Below are 17919 nucleotides of genomic sequence, written 5' to 3'. Positions count from 1 at the left end.
GCCTTATTTTCTTCATCTCTTTGTGCTGCTATTTTGCAGTGTCTTTACTTCTTTCTCTCGCTTCTTAATAACTTTCTCCATTCCACAGAACCTGCTACCTTTGTGGAAAAACTAGAGCCCTCACAACTCTTGAAAACAGGAGACTCAACTCAGTTAGCCTGCAAAGTCACGGGCTCTCCTCCTATTAAAATAACCTGGTTTGTCAATGACAGAGAAATTAAGGAGAGCAGTAAGCATAAAATGTCTTTTGTGGACTCGGTTGCCACCCTGAGACTTACAGATATTGCCATTGAAGACAGTGGAGAATACATGTGCGAGGCTCAAAATGAAGCAGGGAGTGACCACTGCAGTAGTATTATCATAGTGAAAGGTGTGTGTTTGTTGATTTGGCCTTGGGCATTACCAAAGGTTTTGGCCTGAAGCAAACATTCCACCCCCTCATTAACCAAAAACAATATTCTTTTGTGCTATAGAGTCTCCTTACTTTAGCAAGAAGTTCCAGCCAATTGAAGTTTTGAGAGAATATGACGTGATGCTGTTGGCTGAGGTAGCAGGCACTCCTCCCTTTGAGATTACTTGGTTCAAAGACAACACAACTCTTCGAAGTGGTAGAAAATATAAAACATTCATTCAGGATCGCTTGGTTAGCCTTCAGGTTCTCAAATTTGATGCGCCTGATGCTGGTGAATACCAGTGTAGGGTGACCAACGAGGTGGGCAGCAGCACTTGCAGCGCTAAGGTCACTTTAAAAGGTTAGTGTCCCCTAGAAATGTAGGTATGCCTTACCTGGGTGCCAATTCTACATTTTTATCAGTGTTGCTTCCTAACTGGTTCTCATGAAGAATTTATTTTCAATAGAACCTCCAGTATTTGTCAAGAAGATCGAGAGCACGAGCTCCCTGCAGGGTGGCACCGCGGCATTCCAGGGCACTCTTAAAGGCTCTTTGCCAATCACTGTGACATGGTTAAAAGATAATGATGAGATCACCGAAGATAACAATATAAGAATAACATTTGAGAATAATGTAGCCAGTCTGTATATCAGTGGCATTGAAGTAAAGCATGATGGGAAATATTTCTGTGAAGCCAAAAATGACGCAGGCATACAAAGATGTTCTGCTTTACTCTCAGTAAAAGGTTAGTTCAGTTCAGTTCTCCTTGATGCTTGGAAACATATTGACCTAAAAGCCTCTCTCCCTTAAACATTCACAAATCCATGTCTTATCCTTGTGTTTGCTACAGAACCAGCAACGATCACAGAAGAGGCTGTGTCTATAGATGTGACCCAAGGTGACCCAGCAACCTTACAGGTTAAATTTTCAGGAACCAAAGAAATAACAGCCAAATGGTTCAAAGATGGAAAAGAATTGGCTCTGGGCCCCAAATATAAAATCAGTGTCACTGACACAGTCTCCATACTGAAGATTATATCCACAGAAAAGCAAGATAGTGGAGAATATACATTTGAGGTTCAAAATGACATTGGGAGGAGTAGCTGCAAAGCTAGCATAAATGTCTTAGGTTTGTATTTCTCTTGGAGGTGATAGAGGGTGGTATTGGCATTTGCCTATTTCTTTATCTTTCACAACTCCAAAAAGTATCTCTCCTAATGTTTCTTCTTTTTTTTTTTTTTTTTTTGCCTTTTTGTTGGACAGATCTAATCATACCTCCCTCATTCACCAAAAAGCTAAAGAAAATGGATAGCATTAAAGGTTCTTTCATTGACTTAGAATGCATAGTAGCTGGGTCCCACCCTATAAGCATCCAGTGGTTCAAAGATGACCAAGAGATACTTGCTAGTGAAAAATACAAATTCTCTTTCCATGACAACACGGCATTTTTGGAGATTAGTCAGCTGGAAGGTGCAGACAGTGGCACATATATCTGTGCAGCAACAAATAAAGCAGGCCATAACCAGTGCTCTGGATATCTGACAGTCAAAGGTTTGGAACTTTTGTTTTTCATTTAATAAGAAAAACACATGCTGTCTAATTTCTTAAGTTTCAAATTCACTTCTTAATTCTAAAACATCCTCCTCCCCTTTCCTCCCCTATTCCTTCTTTTTCTTTACACCTCCTTAGAGCCCCCTTACTTTGTGGAAAAGCCACAGTCCCAAGATGTGGCCCCCAGCTCTCGAGTGCAGATGAAGGCTCTTGTAGGTGGCTCAGCACCCTTGACTATAAAGTGGTTTAAAGATAATAAAGAATTGCACTCAGGACCAATTCGTTCCATCTGGAGAGATGATACTTCAACTATCCTAGAACTCTTTTCAGTCAAAAGTGTGGATTCTGGAACCTACATTTGCCAGCTAAGCAATGATGTTGGCACAGTCACTTGTAAAACGACTCTTTTTGTAAAAGGTCTGAATCTTTGTGTTTCTTTCTTTTCTTTTCTTGATTTTTTCAGGGCCAGGAGTTTGGAGAGTGGGGTGGGATTGTGGTGGTAATGATGCTGGGTGGGATTATTCCTGTCTTGGTAGTAGTGGTAGGGTCGGGGCTGATTTAATTAAAAAAAAAATCTTGCTGGTATTTTTTTTAACCTTCTAGAATGTAAAACTTATCGCCTTTTGTTCATATGTAGAAATTCCCCAGTTTATTAAGAAGCCCAGTCCTGTGTTAGTATTGCGGAAAGGACAGTCAACAACTTTCGAATGCCAAATAACAGGCACCCCAGAGATTAAAGTCTCCTGGTACTTGGATGGGAATGAAATAACAGCTATGGACAAGTATGGCATCTCCTTCATTGATGGCTTAGCCACTTTCCAGATTTCGGGTGCTAGAATAGAAGACAGTGGAACCTACGTCTGTGAGGCCCGGAATGATGCTGGCACTTCAAGTTGTAGCATTGATTTGAAAGTGAAAGGTCCGTGGTTAGAATCTCTTGCTCCATTTGGCTTTATCGTCCTCTGAGTTTTAGCCTTTCCTTTGAGTAAGCTAGATTTGTCTTCCTTTTGAATTTTTAGAACCTCCTACATTTGTAAGGGAGCTGAAACCTGTGGAAGTAGTCAAAGATAGAGATGTGGAGCTTGAGTGTGAAGTAATGGGCACTGCTCCATTTGAAGTTACCTGGCTCAAGAATAACAAGGAAATTCGAAGCAGCAAAAAATATACATTGACTGACCGAGTATCAGTATTTAATCTCCATATAACCAAGTGTGACCCTTCAGATACTGGTGAATATCAGTGCATTGTGTCCAACGAAGGTGGAAGCTGCTCTTGCAGTACCAGAGTCAGTCTGAAAGGTCAGTGGCAGAAAACAGGAAATAGGATACCCAGTCTAACATTCTATAATACACTTTAATGACTATTTGTGCCTACAAACTCAAATAATTTTCCTTCTTCCCATACTGTCTCATTTAACAACAGAACCACCTTCATTCACTAAGAAGATAGAAAATGTGATGACCGTTTTGAAAAGCTCAGCCGTTTTCCAGGGTACAGTGTCAGGTTCTCCCCCTCTCTCTGTGGTGTGGCTAAAAGATGATCAGATTATCGATGAAGATGATAATATGCATATTTCATTCGTGAACAATGTGGCTACCCTACAGATAAGAATGGTGGATAATGGTCATAGTGGCAGATACACCTGTCAAGCAAAGAATGAGTCAGGAGTTGAAAAGTGTTATGCTTTCCTCTTAGTACAAGGTTTGTGAGCTATTCTCTTTAAATATTATTCTATAGAAACATCTTTTAATAGGCTCACATTATTTGTTGGAAGAAAATAATTTTTTAATCATGCTTTGATTTTACCACAGAACCAGCACAAATAATAGAGAAGGTTAAATCAGTTGATGTAACTGAAAAAGACCCAGTGACTCTTGAATGCGTTGTGGCTGGAACCCCTGAACTCCGAGTGAAATGGCTTAAAGATGGTAGACCCATTGTGCCTAGTAGATACTTTGCAATGAGTTTTGAAAATAATATTGCCAGTTTCAGGATTCAGTCTGTAATGAAGCAGGACAGTGGTCAGTATACTTTCAAGGTTGAAAATGACTTTGGAAGCAGTAGCTGTGATGCCTATTTAAGAGTTCTAGGTTTGTATTCTCATTTCAACTTTCTTATTCAATTTCTGTAAAGCCCCTTAGAAAAGAAAAGGAATATACTAATCTGTACTTTTCTGGGCATTTTTCTTGGGCAGATGAGACAATTCCTCCCTCATTCATCAAAAAACTAACCAAAATGGATAAAGTTCTGGGCTCCTCTATTCAAATGGAGTGTAAAGTTTCAGGCTCACTCCCAATTAATGCCCAGTGGTATAAGGATGGAAAGGAAATATTTGCCAGTGCAAAATACAGACTTGTGTGCCATGAAAACACTGTCGCATTGGAGGTTAATAATCTTGAATTAGAAGATACTGCGAATTACACGTGCAAGGTGGCAAATGTAGCAGGAGATGCAGCATGTAGCGGAATCTTAACTGTGAAAGGTGTGCAAACTCTTTATCTCTTCTTCATTCTTATTTATGAATAATTTAAAAATAGATCACTCTTATTCTTTTGTCTTTGAAGCTAAAAATCATTCTTAGAAGTTGTTTCTTTACACGTCTTTCATTTATCCAAGAAAGTTTTGATATTTTTTAACATTTTTACATTTTTCTTATTAAAATAGTGAAAATACTTAGTTTAATTCAACCTCTTTTTTCTTAAAAACTATAGAGCCACCAAGCTTCCTAGTGAAACCAGAAAGACAACAAGCTGTGCCAGATTCAACAGTGGAATTTAAGGCAGTCCTAAGAGGAACACCACCATTTAAAATAAAGTGGTTCAAAGATGAGGTTGAACTTGAATCTGGACCTAAATGCTTTATTGGGCTGGAAGGGTCAACAAGTTTCTTAAATCTCTACTCTGTGGATGCCTCAAAGACTGGACATTACACTTGCCAAGTTACCAACGATGTTGGTAGCGACTCTTGCACCACAATGTTGTTTGTAACAGGTGTGCAGACCTGATTGTTTTATGTTTCTGTCTCTTTTTGTGTATCTCTTGTTCTTTCTGTATTCAGCTGTTAAGCATCTTTCTAATTACTACTTTCAATGAGCTTCCAGATTTTGAGATAATCTGAACATTAATTTTTAAGTTAATATTGCTCCTTCTAATCTCTTCCCGCTGTATTGTTGATTCCCTCTCTCTAATGCTTTGCATTCACTTTAGCCTCTTTTTTTCTTGGCCTCATAGAACCACCAAAGTTTGTTAAGAAATTAGAAGCCACCAGAATAGTAAAAGCAGGGGATTCAACACGACTCGAATGCAAATTGAGTGGATCTCCTGAAATAAGAGTCAGATGGTTTAGAAATGACCATGAACTGTCAACCAGTGAAAAATATACCATGTCATTTATCGAGTCAGTGGCCGTGATACAGATGAACAGCCTTGGCACCGAGGACAGTGGCGATTTCATATGTGAAGCTCACAATCCTGCTGGTAGCACAAGCTGTAGCACAAAGATCATAGTCAAAGGTTAGCAGTCTCTTTCTCTTATTAACTGAAGCACAATATCTTGCTTATAGTGGGTGAGATAGCTCATTTTATTTTCTTCTCTTGCCAAGTTCCATTTTCATTATTTTTTGGAGAAGTGTGAGCTGATCTTTGGACTCATTGAGCCCTTTACAAATGTTGTTTACATATATTTCCTTGGGAACCCATCTTGGGGTCATGTTTTCAGAATTATGTTGTTCTAGCTCATTTTAAAAGACTTTCAGGAGCTGTTATTATTATGACTTAATCTCTGCCCATATAATGAAGTTTTTCAATTAGTTGGGAAGTGTTTTTTATTATCTAACCCAGCCCTCTTGGTCATATGAGTTTTGCACTTGGACTAACTTGATTTCTAAAGATGTGCAAAAGGACAAATTTGTCACTTTGATGAGAAATAATGTTTGTCTTCCAGAAAAGGTATAAAGGATGCCATGTTAGCACCATCACTACTGTCATCATTACTATCATCAGTGATAAATATTATTAAGTACCATGGATGGTAATATCATTTCTCAACATGTGATTTTTTTTTCATTCATCTGCCTGCAGTAACAGTCAGGGGCTCCTAAAAATCCACAAAACAATGTCCTATTCCTAACAACATTTAACTGTTCAAATGAATAGAGTGGTGGATAAAGAGGTGGCTTTAAAACCGAGAAGATCTGGCTTCAAATTCCAACTCTGAAAAATATTGGCAGTGTAGACCAGCACAAGTCACCTAACCTGTCAGTGGTCATCAAAAATATGGTCTGCTGGTCGCATAGGGGCCCACACTACACGCAAGTGCAAACAGAGTCAGATCAAAATCTATTCCAGAAATATTTTTTAAAATAAATAATAAAACAAAATAAATAATGATATTAACATATGACTTCCTAAGTCAACATGAGACCTGCAGGAATCCTTACACATATTTTAGGGTCCCCCATTTATATTTGGTTTGACATCACTGCTCTAAGAAGCTTTCAAAGACTATATAAATTGCAGAGAATGAGTTGATCCACATTGACTTTGCCAATGATAGTGCAAGGGTAGCCCCTATCTCTGTTTATTGTTAGTATTAGCAGTAGCAGCAATAATTTTGCTGCCAGCATTTTTAAATCTATATGTAGTTTATTAATTAGTAAATATTGCTGTTCTCTTCTTATATAATTAGAAATTCAAGGTCAGAGACACAGTAGTACATTTCAATTTACCCTCAGCACAGAATGCAGTATGCTGCTTCTACTACTGAGTATCAACAAATATAATTTCCCTTTTTTACTCTCACCATTTTTGCATTAATTTTTTTTTTAATCTGACAGAAATTAGCACAGTGAAGCTCACAGGGACCAGGAGCCCTGGGTTCTGGTCTCAGTTCTGTCTTTGAACCTATTATCTCACCTATAAAAATAAAAGGATTACGCTAGATGACCTCAAGAATACTTTCTACCTTTAATATTTAACAATTCTTTGAAATTCAATAAACTAAAGTCATGGGAAATTCTTTTTTTTTTTCAGAACCACCTGTTTTTAGCAGCACTCCCCCTCTTGTAGATACCCTTAAGGGTGCTGAAGTTAGCCTTGAATGTGAACTTTCTGGAACACCACCATTCGAGGTGGTTTGGTATAAAGATAAGAGACAACTCCGAAGTAGCAAAAAATACAAGATTGCATCTAAAAATTTCCATGCAAGCATTCATATCTTAAATGTTGAAACTCCAGACATTGGCGAATATCATTGCAAAGCACAAAACGAGGTGGGAAGTGATACGTGCATTTGTACTGTAAAACTAAAAGGTAAGCCTATCAATGTCACTGATGTCAGTAAAATGTAAAATTTCCGTTCTTTTTCTCTTACTTCTCCTGCTCTCCCCACCCTAAAACATCAAAAACCAAACTACATTTCTATCTTTTTACACCTCTTGTTCATCTTTCTTTGTTCAGAACCACCCAGATTTGTCACAAAACTTAATAGCCTCACTGTTGTGGTTGGTGAGCCTGCTGAATTACAAGCAACTATTGAAGGTGTCCAGCCAATTTATGTTGAATGGCTTAAAGACAAAGAAGTGATTCGAGAAAGTGAAAATATCAGGATCACATATGTGGAAAATGTTGCAGCTCTACAGTTTGCAAAAACAGAACCAGCCCATGCTGGGAAGTACATCTGTCAGATCAGAAATGATGGTGGAATGAGGGAGAACTTGGCCACACTTACAATTTTAGGTTGGTAAAAGTAATTTATTGATAGAAAGGAGGTTTTGAAACCTGGGATTAATTACTGCAAGATATTGATAAAAATCATCTTCCCCCAAAATCTTCAAATACTAGATAGCTCTATGTCTTTGGAAGAGTTTTGAATCAATGGATTAGAAGTTTTCAAAGTTTTCTCAACCCTAGACTTCCATCAACACTTGTTTTGCTAATAGCCCTAGATGTGTGTGCTTTTATGTACTATGTACACATTACATTATGAAATATATATGCATGTTACATGTTATTTAATTGTATCTTTCTTAAGGTAGAGCATGAAAGATTTATTATCATATTTCATTCCTTTTGCTAAGGCAAAAATGACTTTAAATTAGGTAAATATGGGAAGTAAAGTTATTGTTGGAAATTCTAGACATTAGTGTTGGTCCCAAAACTAAAGAGCAGAAAGCTAGGGATACAGGACCAAGTGATGATAGGAAAGATTTACCCTTTCATTTTGTTAAATTATCTCTTTTTTTCCTTAAGAATTATGCAAATGCAATTCAGAACAATAGTCCTATTAAAAATTTGGCAACATTTGGTTAGACACCACGAAAAATCTTGAGCATTTCAGGAGACTAGCTGCTATAACTATCTCTAGCCAATAAAGTAGCTTTTTCACATTGCACATTTCTTACAGTTCAAAATAATTCATAATAACAAATGCCCTCTGTTCAGAAAATGCTTCAGAACAAATCAATAGAGAGTTTGTGTATAACAATCCAAATGGTTTTAGGACAATGAGGGATATAGATTTCATCTACAATTGTCACTAATACATAGATTTCATCTATTATTGCCATCTACTAACATGTTTAGCTTAGTAACAATGTCTTCTAGTTTTGTTAACAAGTATGGGTTAGTTCATTTAAAAAAAGAATTTCAAATGACTTTATGCTACTTTTGAAGAGGATTAGTATATAATTTTTAAAAGTCATTATAAAATTTTATTGCAAAATATGCTAAAATGTAATAGTGTATGACAAAGGGGTGTAACATTTCATTTCAGAACCTGCAGTCATTGTAGAGAAGGCAGGATCAATGATGGTGACTGTAGGAGAAACTTGTACCCTGGAATGTAAGGTGGCTGGCACTCCTGAACTCTCAGTTGAGTGGTATAAAGATGGAAAGTTGCTGACCAGCAGCCAAAAACACAAATTTAGCTTCTTCAACAACGTGTCTACTCTAAAGATTCTTTCTGTAGAAAAGCAGGATACTGGAACATATACTTTCCAGGTTCAAAATAATGTTGGAAAAAGCAGCTGCACAGCTATGATTGAGGTTTCAGGTCAGTTAAGCTCTCATTCTTTTAATGCTTTCCTGAATTTTCTTTTACAAATGTGTCTCTGGCTCAAATTGCTATGAGTGTCTTGCATTTTCTTACGCAGACCGGATCGTTGCGCCCTCTTTTATAAGAAGACTCAAAGACACGAATGGAATATTGGGCTCTTCTTGTATCTTGGAGTGCAAAGTGTCCGGATCTCCACCTATTTCTGTTGCCTGGTTTCAAGAACAAAATAAAATTGTTAGTGGAGCAAAATACCAAACAACATTTTCAGATAACGTCTGCACTTTGCAGATTAATTCATTGGACTCATCTGATACAGGAAATTACACATGTGTAGCTGCTAATGTAGCTGGATCTGATGAATGCAGGGCAGTATTAACTATCCAAGGTCAGTGTTAGATGGCAAAATTATTTCAAAATATGTTCCTTCTTCTGTGACATAAGTTTCTTTGTCAGAAAATCCCTTTCTTCTTATATTAAACATGCAATTGTATTTAGTGATAATCTTCTTTCAGGGTTAATCACTGTGACACTCTGTTTGGAGCTCATAATTTATTCCCTAATCTTTTCCATGTTTATTTAGAACCACCCTCTTTTGTGAAGGAACCTGATCCCTTGGAGGTTCTACCCGGCAAAAATGTGACTTTCACCAGTGTTATTAGAGGAACCCCTCCATTCAAGGTGGGCTGGTTCAAAGGTGCCAGAGAACTTGTGAAAGGAGATTCCTGCAATATCTATTTTGAAGACACAGTGGCAGAAATGGAATTGTTTAATGTTGACATATCCCAGAGTGGGGAATATACGTGTGTGGTTTCTAATGATGCTGGTAAAGCCTCTTGTACCACTCACCTCTTTGTAAAAGGTTTGCTCAAACTTCTTTGCTCTTTTCATTTGGTAAATGCCAGAAACTTTAGTTCATCTTTCTAGATTAGCATTCTGGACTTTTGACCATGAGCATTTTGTTACTCACTAGAACCTGCTGTATTTGTGAAGAAACTAAGTGATCATTGGGTAGAACCAGGAAAATCCATCATCCTGGAGGGCACATACACCGGGACCCTACCTATTTCAGTAACCTGGAAAAAGAATGGCATTCATTTAACTCAGTCGGAAAAATGCAGCATTATCACAACTGAAAAATCTTGCATCTTAGAAATTGTCAACAGTACGAAAAATGATGCTGGGCAATACACATGTGAGGTGGTGAATGAGGCTGGAAGGGATATTTGTGAAGCTACAGTATCTACATTAGGTGCGTTAGCATATCTGATATTGGCATCTTACATTCTCCTAACAAGAAATATGGCTTTTGATCCTCACTACTGATTGTTATGATTTATTCTTTAGAACCACCTTATTTTGTTACGGAACTGGAACCTCTGGAAGCTGCAGTTGGAGATTCGGCTTCTTTACAATGCCAGGTTGCCGGGACACCAGAAATTACAGTGTCTTGGTACAAAGGAGACACCAAATTAAGGCCAACTCCTGAATATAGGACATACTTTACCAACAATGTTGCCACCCTTGTTTTTAATAAAGTGAATATCAGTGACAGTGGAGAGTATGCCTGTGTAGCAGAAAATAATGTAGGAACTGCTGTTTCTAAGACAGTCTTCAGAATTCAAGGTGATAGTCTGTTTTAATCAATTCCTCTTTTCCATCAAATTCCATCAAATATTACCCCAAAATATGTATTTATTAACATATTCATTGTTAATTAACATATTAATATATTGAATTTCTACAGAGCGCCAGCTTCCACCTTCCTTTGCAAGACAGTTAAAGGACATTGAGCAAACTGTTGGGTTACCAGTTACTCTAACTTGTCGTTTAAATGGCTCAGCACCTATCCAAGTTTCTTGGTATAGAGATGGGGTACTTTTAAGAGATGATGAAAATTTGCAGACATCATTTGTTGATAATGTAGCAACTCTCAAAATTTTGCAAACTGACTTGAGTCACTCTGGACAATATTCTTGTTCAGCATCCAATCCTCTTGGAACTGCTTCTTCTAGTGCTAGGATGACAGCAAGAGGTTAGTTTTCATACAAACATTTTTTCTTTACCAAACGTCTTCTTTACATCTCATGTCAAAATAGAACTGGTTGGATGAGCAAAAATGTGCATTGTGTTTTTCTTTTTCATGGTCTAGAACCCAAGAAATCTCCGTTCTTTGACATTAAGCCTGTATCGATAGATGTCATTGCAGGAGAGAGCGCTGATTTTGAGTGCCATGTCACTGGTGCTCAACCAATGAGAATCACTTGGTCAAAGGATAACAAAGAGATTCGCCCTGGAGGAAACTATACAATCACATGTGTGGGAAATACACCACATTTGAGAATTCTTAAAGTAGGCAAAGGAGACTCTGGCCAGTATACTTGTCAAGCAACTAATGATGTTGGGAAAGACATGTGCTCAGCTCAACTTAGTGTAAAAGGTAGTAGTTAAAGTACCTAGCGACATATGTTCTTTGTCATTGTGAGATGTCTTGAAATTATTGTTATTAAAGTAATTCATGTAAATTGCATCTCCCAGACACTCAACCATTAAGTTGATGTTCTAAATCAAAAATTCTTCCCTTTTGATTTAGGTTGTTGCTTTTTAATCTATGTAGTCTAATATGTGTAGTCATACAAAAAGATAATTGTTCTTTACTTCATGTTTGTTAAATGTTTCATTCTTTTTCTATATTATGTAACATTCTTTATTACTGCTAAATTTTTGTCAGATATAATGGTTTTATATATGTATATGTTCATCTGTCCTTTTTTGCTAGCCTTTACAAGTCTAGAAAAGAAAGATGTTCATTGGCAGCTTATTCTGTAACAAAAATAATGATGCCATTATGATAAAAAGCCACTAGATAAGACATTATTAACTTTCCACATGAATGTTTTGGCACATTTTGTTTATTACTAACAATAAACTAGTTTCTACAAGAACTCTTTAAATTCTCTGTTAAACTCAAATTATTATCATGCTTTTACAAAATTTAAATGACATTTTCCCCCTTTTTTACTAGAACCTCCCAAATTTATTAAGAAATTGGAAGCTTCAAAAATTGGGAAGCAAGGAACATCCATTCAATTAGAATGCAAGATCGGTGGCTCCCCAGAAATCAAAGTTATGTGGTTCAAAAATGACAGTGAACTTCATGAAAGCTGGAAATACAACATGTCTTTCACGGATTCTGTGGCACTCCTCACTATTAATGAAGCCAGCACTGAAGATAGCGGAGATTATATTTGTGAGGCTCACAATGGTGTTGGCGATGCAAGTTGCAGCACAGCACTCACAGTTAAAGGTTAGACATATGAAAACTTCTCTCCATTTCTGTTCCCCCTCTGATTTGAGCTTTTTCATAATATCAAGCCAGAAGAAAAACTTACTAGCAAAGCTATGACTGGAAGCCACTAAAAAAAATAAATACCCCCCCCAAAAAAAACAAAACCCAAGTTGGTATTTGTTCTTATTGTCACACCAATTCTTTCTTAACTTCATTTTGAAAATATTCCTTTTAATTTTTAGGAAACGAATGTTAATTGTTCACCTCTGTTGTTTGTCTTGGTAGCACCTCCTGTGTTCACCCAGAAACCTGGTCCTGTAGGTGCTCTTAAAGGTTCTGATGTAGTCTTCCAATGTGAAATTTCGGGGACACCTCCATTTGAAGTAGTGTGGGTTAAAGACAGAAAACAAGTCCGAAGCAGCAAGAAATTCAAAATTACTTCGAAAAATTTTGATACTAGCCTTCATATTCTTAATCTGGAAGCTGCAGACATAGGGGAATATCACTGTAAAGCCACCAACGAGGTGGGGAGTGACACCTGTGTATGCACTCTCAAGTTCAAAGGTTGGTATTCTTGGGCACAGAGAAGTGCTTCTTCCTGTGATCTTTGTTTCTTTGCTTCTTTCTTTCTTTCTTTTTGGTTCTTTTGGCTGATAATATGTCTTCATATTAACCTTGTCCTTTTTTGCTACAACCTTTCATTAGAACCTCCACGATTTGTGAAGAAGCTAAGTGATACCTCAACCCTTGTAGGAGACCCTGTTCAATTGCAGGCCTTGGTTGAAGGTTTCCAGCCTCTTTCTGTCGTCTGGCTGAAAGACAAAGAAGTCATCAGAGAAAGCGAAAATGTTAGCATTACCTTCATGGATAATGTGGCGACTCTCCAGCTTATGAGGCCTGAGGCTGCCAATGCTGGAAAATACATATGCCAAGTCAAAAATGATGCTGGCATGAGGGAGTGTTCAGCAACCTTATCTGTACTAGGTTAGTAATTTAATGACAACTTGTGAAAAATAAAACTGGCCTCTCATGACTCTTACTTTGCCACCTACTGTATCATTTGTACACTACGGTGGCTTTGAGCTGGATTTCCATTTCATTGGTGGTTTACCTCTTCTTTCAGAACCAGCTAGAATCCTAGAGAAGCCAGAACCTATGACTGTCACTACCGGAAACCCTTTTGCCCTAGAGTGCCTAGTAACAGGAACTCCAGAACTTACCACTAAGTGGTACAAAGATGGGAAAGAAATATCTGCTGATGTCAAACATCAAATTACCTTCCTCAACAAGGTCGCTTCCCTTAAAATCCCCTGTGCAGAGATGAGTGACAAGGGTTTATATAGTTTTGAAGTGAAAAACCGTGTGGGTAAAAGCAACTGCACAGTCTCCGTTCATGTTTCAGGTTAGCCAAAATTTAATTTAGAATGATTTATTCCATTTCTCTTCTTAGACTCTCTTTTTAAACAACCACAGAAAGAACAAGAAAATCAAATTTTTGTTTCTGTTTTTGGCTATGCTTCTTTATGCAGATCGTGTTGTACCACCTTCTTTCATAAGAAAATTCAAAGATACTAACGCAGTTCTGGGTTCCTCCATTCATTTGGAGTGCAGAGTTGCTGGATCATCACCTATTTCAGTTGCCTGGTTTCAGAATGGAAACGAGATTGTTAGTGGAGCAAAATACCAATCCACATTTTCAGAAAATGTCTGTACTCTGAGTATGAAGCTGTTGGAGTCTTCAGATACAGGGACTTACACTTGTGTGGCCGCTAATGTAGCTGGATCTGATGAATGTTCAGCAGTTCTGATCGTACAAGGTCAGTGGGCAAAGCAGATGCTTCTTTCACATAACTTTGTCCCTCTCTTATGTGTTTGTTTTCAGCATGGATTTTATATCGGTTTCTTTTTTCTTCACATTTCAAAGGCACTTATGTGATGGATTCTCTCTCTCTCTCTCTCTCTCTCTCTCTCTCTCTCTCTCTCTCTCTCTCTCTCTCTCTCTCTGTCTCTGTCTCTCTCTCTCTCTCTGTCTCTCTCTCTCTCTCTTCCCCTCTCTCTCTCTGTCTCTCTGTCTCTCTCTCTCTCTGTCTCTCTCTCTCTCTGTATCTCTCTCTGTCTCTCTCTCTCTGTCTCTCTGTCTCTGTCTCTGTCTCTCTCTCTCTCTCTCTCTCTCTCTCTCTCTCTCTCTCTCTCTCTCTCTCTCTCTCTCTCTCTGTCTCCTCATCTGTTTCTTTTTCTAAACATTTAGAACCACCATCTTTCGAACACACCCCTGAGCCTGCGGAAGTTTTACCTGGAATGAGTGTCACTTTCACTAGTGTAATTAGAGGTACCCCTCCATTCAATGTCAAGTGGTTTAGCGGTAGCAGAGAACTTGTACAAGGAGATTCCTGCAATATTTCTATAGATGAGTCAGTTACAGAACTGGAGCTGTTTGATGTCCAGCCATTACAGAGTGGAGACTATTCTTGCCTTGCTGTCAATGATGCAGGCAGTGCTTCCTGTACCACCCATCTTTTTGTGAAAGGTTTGTTCTTTTGTTCCAATTTGTATTATTCCATTTTCTTTTTCTAAATCTGCACGAAGGGTTGGAATTTCACCCTCATCCTTTCTTTGCTACAGAACCAGCGTCATTTGTGAAAAGATTATCTGACTTCAGTGTTGAGGCTGGATTCCCCATAGTCCTTGAGTGTTCCTTTGTGGGGACCCCTCCAATTTCAGTGACCTGGATAAAAGATGGCTACTCACTTTCTCAGTCTCCAAACTGCAGTATTACTACGACAGAAAAATCTTCCATCCTGGAGATTCTCGATAGCACAACAGAGGATTATGGACAATACGGTTGTCTGATTGAGAATGAGGCTGGTCAGGACATTTGTGAAGCGTTGGTCTCTGTCTTGGGTGTGTTGACTATCATCTCTTTCTATTGTACTCACCTTTCTTTAAAAAAAAAAAAACAAATAACTTTTTTTAGTTGGTTTGGTTGACTGATTGCAATCTTTTTATGCTATAGAACCACCTTACTTTCTTGAACCACTGGAACACATTGAAGTGGTCCTTGGAGAATCTGCCACTTTGCAATGCCAAGTAGCTGGAACCCCAGAAATCAAAATATCTTGGTATAAAGAAGATACAAAACTAAGATCAGCTCCTGCATATAAAATGTCCTTCAAAAATAATATTGCCTCCCTTGTAATCAACAAAGTGGACCATAGTGATGTTGGAGAATATACCTGCAAGGCAGAAAACAGTGTTGGGGCTGTTGTTTCATCAGCTGTGCTGGTTATTCAAGGTGATGATAATTTTGTGCTTTAAAAAATTCAAGTGCTTAGTAGCATGTTAACATATTTAACTTCTTAATTGATATCAAAAATGAAATGAGCAAAATAATTGTGGATCTCTCTTCTTTGGCAATAAGGATTATTTCTAATTTCATTCTAGAGCGCAAACTTCCACCTTCCTTTGCAAGGAAACTGAAGGATATTCAGGAAACCCTTGGCTTTCCCGTTGCATTTGAATGTCGCATCAATGGCTCAGAGCCCATTCAGGTGTCTTGGTACAAAGATGGGGCGCTCATAAAAGATGACCCTAACATGCAAACATCTTTTGTCCATAATGTTGCAACTCTCCAGATCTTGCAAACTGAGAAGAGTCATATGGGTCAGTATAATTGCTCAGCTTCTAATCCTCTTGGAACTGCTTCATCTAGTGCCAAGCTCATTCTCTCAGGTAGGTAGTTCATGGCATGTTCCCTTGTAAGAAGTATGTTTTCAAATCACAAAGGAACTGGTAAAAAAAAATAATAAAGCAACTCACCACTATGGCAATATATTCTTAATGTTTGCAGAGCATGAAGTACCTCCCTTCTTTGATCTAAAACCTGTGTCAGTAGATCTTGCTCTTGGAGGAAGTGGTTCCTTCAAGTGCCATGTAACCGGCACAGCACCAATCAAAATCACCTGGGCCAAAGATAACAGGGAGATCCGTCCTGGAGGCAACTATAAGATGACTTTGGTTGAAAACACAGCCACTTTGACAGTTCTTAAAGTAGCCAAAGGAGATGCTGGAGAATACACTTGTTATGCAAGCAATAGTGCCGGAAAAGACTCTTGCTCAGCCCAACTGGGTGTACAAGGTATATGCTACAGTGTAGCATTATTTTCTTTGTTTTAAGAAAAAAAAGACCTTTTAGAGTATGCTTTTTTTAAACCCCATGTTCTAGTGATGTGTGTTTGTTGTTCAGTTGTTTCAGTTGTGCCCAACTCTTCATGACTTCATTTAGGGTACTCTTGGTAGAGATACTGGAGTGAGTGGTTTACTATTTCTTCCTCCAGCTCATTTTACAGATGAGGAAGCTGAGGCCAACAGAGTTAAGTGGCTTGCCAAGGGTCACACAGCTAGTAAGTTTCTGAGGCCAAATTTGAATTCAGGTCTTCCTGACTCCAGGCCCAGTGCTCTCTCCACTGCACAACCTAGCTGCCCTATTGATCTATATAACAGGTTCTTAATAAGTCAGCATATGGTAGGCATTTAATAAATGTTTATTTCCTTCTTTCCTTCCTTTCTTTCTCCTTTCCTTCTCCTCAACAATTTATATATGTATGTATGTATGTATGTATGTATGTATGTATGTATGTATGTATGTATTTAAAATCACTTATTATCTGCTAAGTGCTTTACAAATATTATCTAAGTTGATTCTAACAACTCTGGAAGGTCTGTTCTAATACTCTTTTTACAGTTAAGGACAGTTTCTGCCCCCAGGTTTATACCTCTATGATCTCTGTGTATAGGTCCAGAGAACTGGGCGAATTATTTGGGAGCTTTTTCCATCAGCAGATCAAGCTATAAGAATATATAAGTGCCTACTATGTGCAGGCAGAGGAAAGCACATTATTTGTCTGTTACTGTTTTGATAAATTACCTTTCATGTTACTATTGGTTATGTCTTCTTAGAATGAATATCCATTGCATCATGTTTGTGGTGTTTTGTTCTCGCTAAACATTATCCAAGAAATGCTGAACAACTGGACAAAATTTCAGAAAAAAAAATTATTTCCCTCCCCCCCACCCCCAAGGAAGTGATTTGCCTAAGCTACAGAAGAAACTTTGTCACAGCTTAAGAATGTTTGTGTTCTATAACATCCTAAACTAACCCGTGCTGTTCCCTCGGTTGCACAGAACCACCTCGGTTCATTAAGAAGCTTGAACCTTCAAGAATTGTGAAAGAGAATGACTCTACCAGATATGAATGCAAAATAGGTGGGTCTCCAGAGATTAAAGTGCTGTGGTACAAAAATGAAATGGAAATCCAAGCCAGTGAAAAATACAGAATGTCATTCGTGGATTCTGTGGCGGTGATTGAAATGCACAACCTCAGTGTTGAAGACAGTGGGGACTATACATGTGAGGCCCACAATGCGGCTGGCAGTGCAAGTAGCAGTACATCATTGAAAGTGAAAGGTCAGAGCTCATGCAACCTTGGTCTTCTTCCATTTGGTGTCTCCTCCCATTGGCTACCTTGGTCTTCTTCCATTTGGTGTCTCCTCCCATTTGGCTACCATTGTCTTCTATTTAGTGTCACCTCCCATTGGCTGCCCTTCTGCTTCCTATTCACACTTTCCTAAGACATTTTTT

At 38.2% G+C, this 17919-nt stretch overlaps 1 protein-coding gene across 50 annotated transcripts in view; it reads left to right on the top strand.

Moving 5' to 3' along the window:
- The window catches only part of TTN (titin), a 325993-nt gene that overhangs the window by 96544 nt on the left and 211530 nt on the right, over positions 1–17919 (top strand). For 41 of the 50 annotated variants that reach the window (XM_072612482.1, XM_072612462.1, XM_072612461.1 and 38 more), the window contains 33 exons: positions 89–370; positions 474–752; positions 859–1137; positions 1243–1521; positions 1656–1943; positions 2082–2360; positions 2581–2862; positions 2963–3241; positions 3366–3644; positions 3755–4033; positions 4138–4425; positions 4655–4933; positions 5174–5455; positions 6974–7252; positions 7400–7678; positions 8715–8993; positions 9094–9381; positions 9577–9855; positions 9967–10245; positions 10341–10619; positions 10741–11028; positions 11146–11433; positions 12019–12300; positions 12568–12846; positions 12988–13266; positions 13406–13684; positions 13812–14099; positions 14531–14809; positions 14905–15183; positions 15296–15574; positions 15724–16011; positions 16130–16417; positions 17464–17745. In XM_072612482.1, coding sequence (XP_072468583.1) covers positions 89–370; positions 474–752; positions 859–1137; positions 1243–1521; positions 1656–1943; positions 2082–2360; positions 2581–2862; positions 2963–3241; positions 3366–3644; positions 3755–4033; positions 4138–4425; positions 4655–4933; positions 5174–5455; positions 6974–7252; positions 7400–7678; positions 8715–8993; positions 9094–9381; positions 9577–9855; positions 9967–10245; positions 10341–10619; positions 10741–11028; positions 11146–11433; positions 12019–12300; positions 12568–12846; positions 12988–13266; positions 13406–13684; positions 13812–14099; positions 14531–14809; positions 14905–15183; positions 15296–15574; positions 15724–16011; positions 16130–16417; positions 17464–17745 — 9294 coding nt within the window. The remainder of the gene's footprint in view (positions 1–88; positions 371–473; positions 753–858; positions 1138–1242; positions 1522–1655; positions 1944–2081; positions 2361–2580; positions 2863–2962; positions 3242–3365; positions 3645–3754; positions 4034–4137; positions 4426–4654; positions 4934–5173; positions 5456–6973; positions 7253–7399; positions 7679–8714; positions 8994–9093; positions 9382–9576; positions 9856–9966; positions 10246–10340; positions 10620–10740; positions 11029–11145; positions 11434–12018; positions 12301–12567; positions 12847–12987; positions 13267–13405; positions 13685–13811; positions 14100–14530; positions 14810–14904; positions 15184–15295; positions 15575–15723; positions 16012–16129; positions 16418–17463; positions 17746–17919) is intronic. The other 9 variants (XM_072612486.1, XM_072612478.1, XM_072612501.1 and 6 more) reach the window with 7 other exon arrangements.

Source organism: Notamacropus eugenii, chromosome 5 (assembly GCF_028372415.1).
Source record: "Notamacropus eugenii isolate mMacEug1 chromosome 5, mMacEug1.pri_v2, whole genome shotgun sequence".
Lineage (NCBI taxonomy): Eukaryota > Metazoa > Chordata > Mammalia > Diprotodontia > Macropodidae > Notamacropus > Notamacropus eugenii.
The sequence above is the reverse complement of the archived record's forward strand: the minus strand, read 5'-3'. Positions and strand labels throughout refer to the sequence as shown.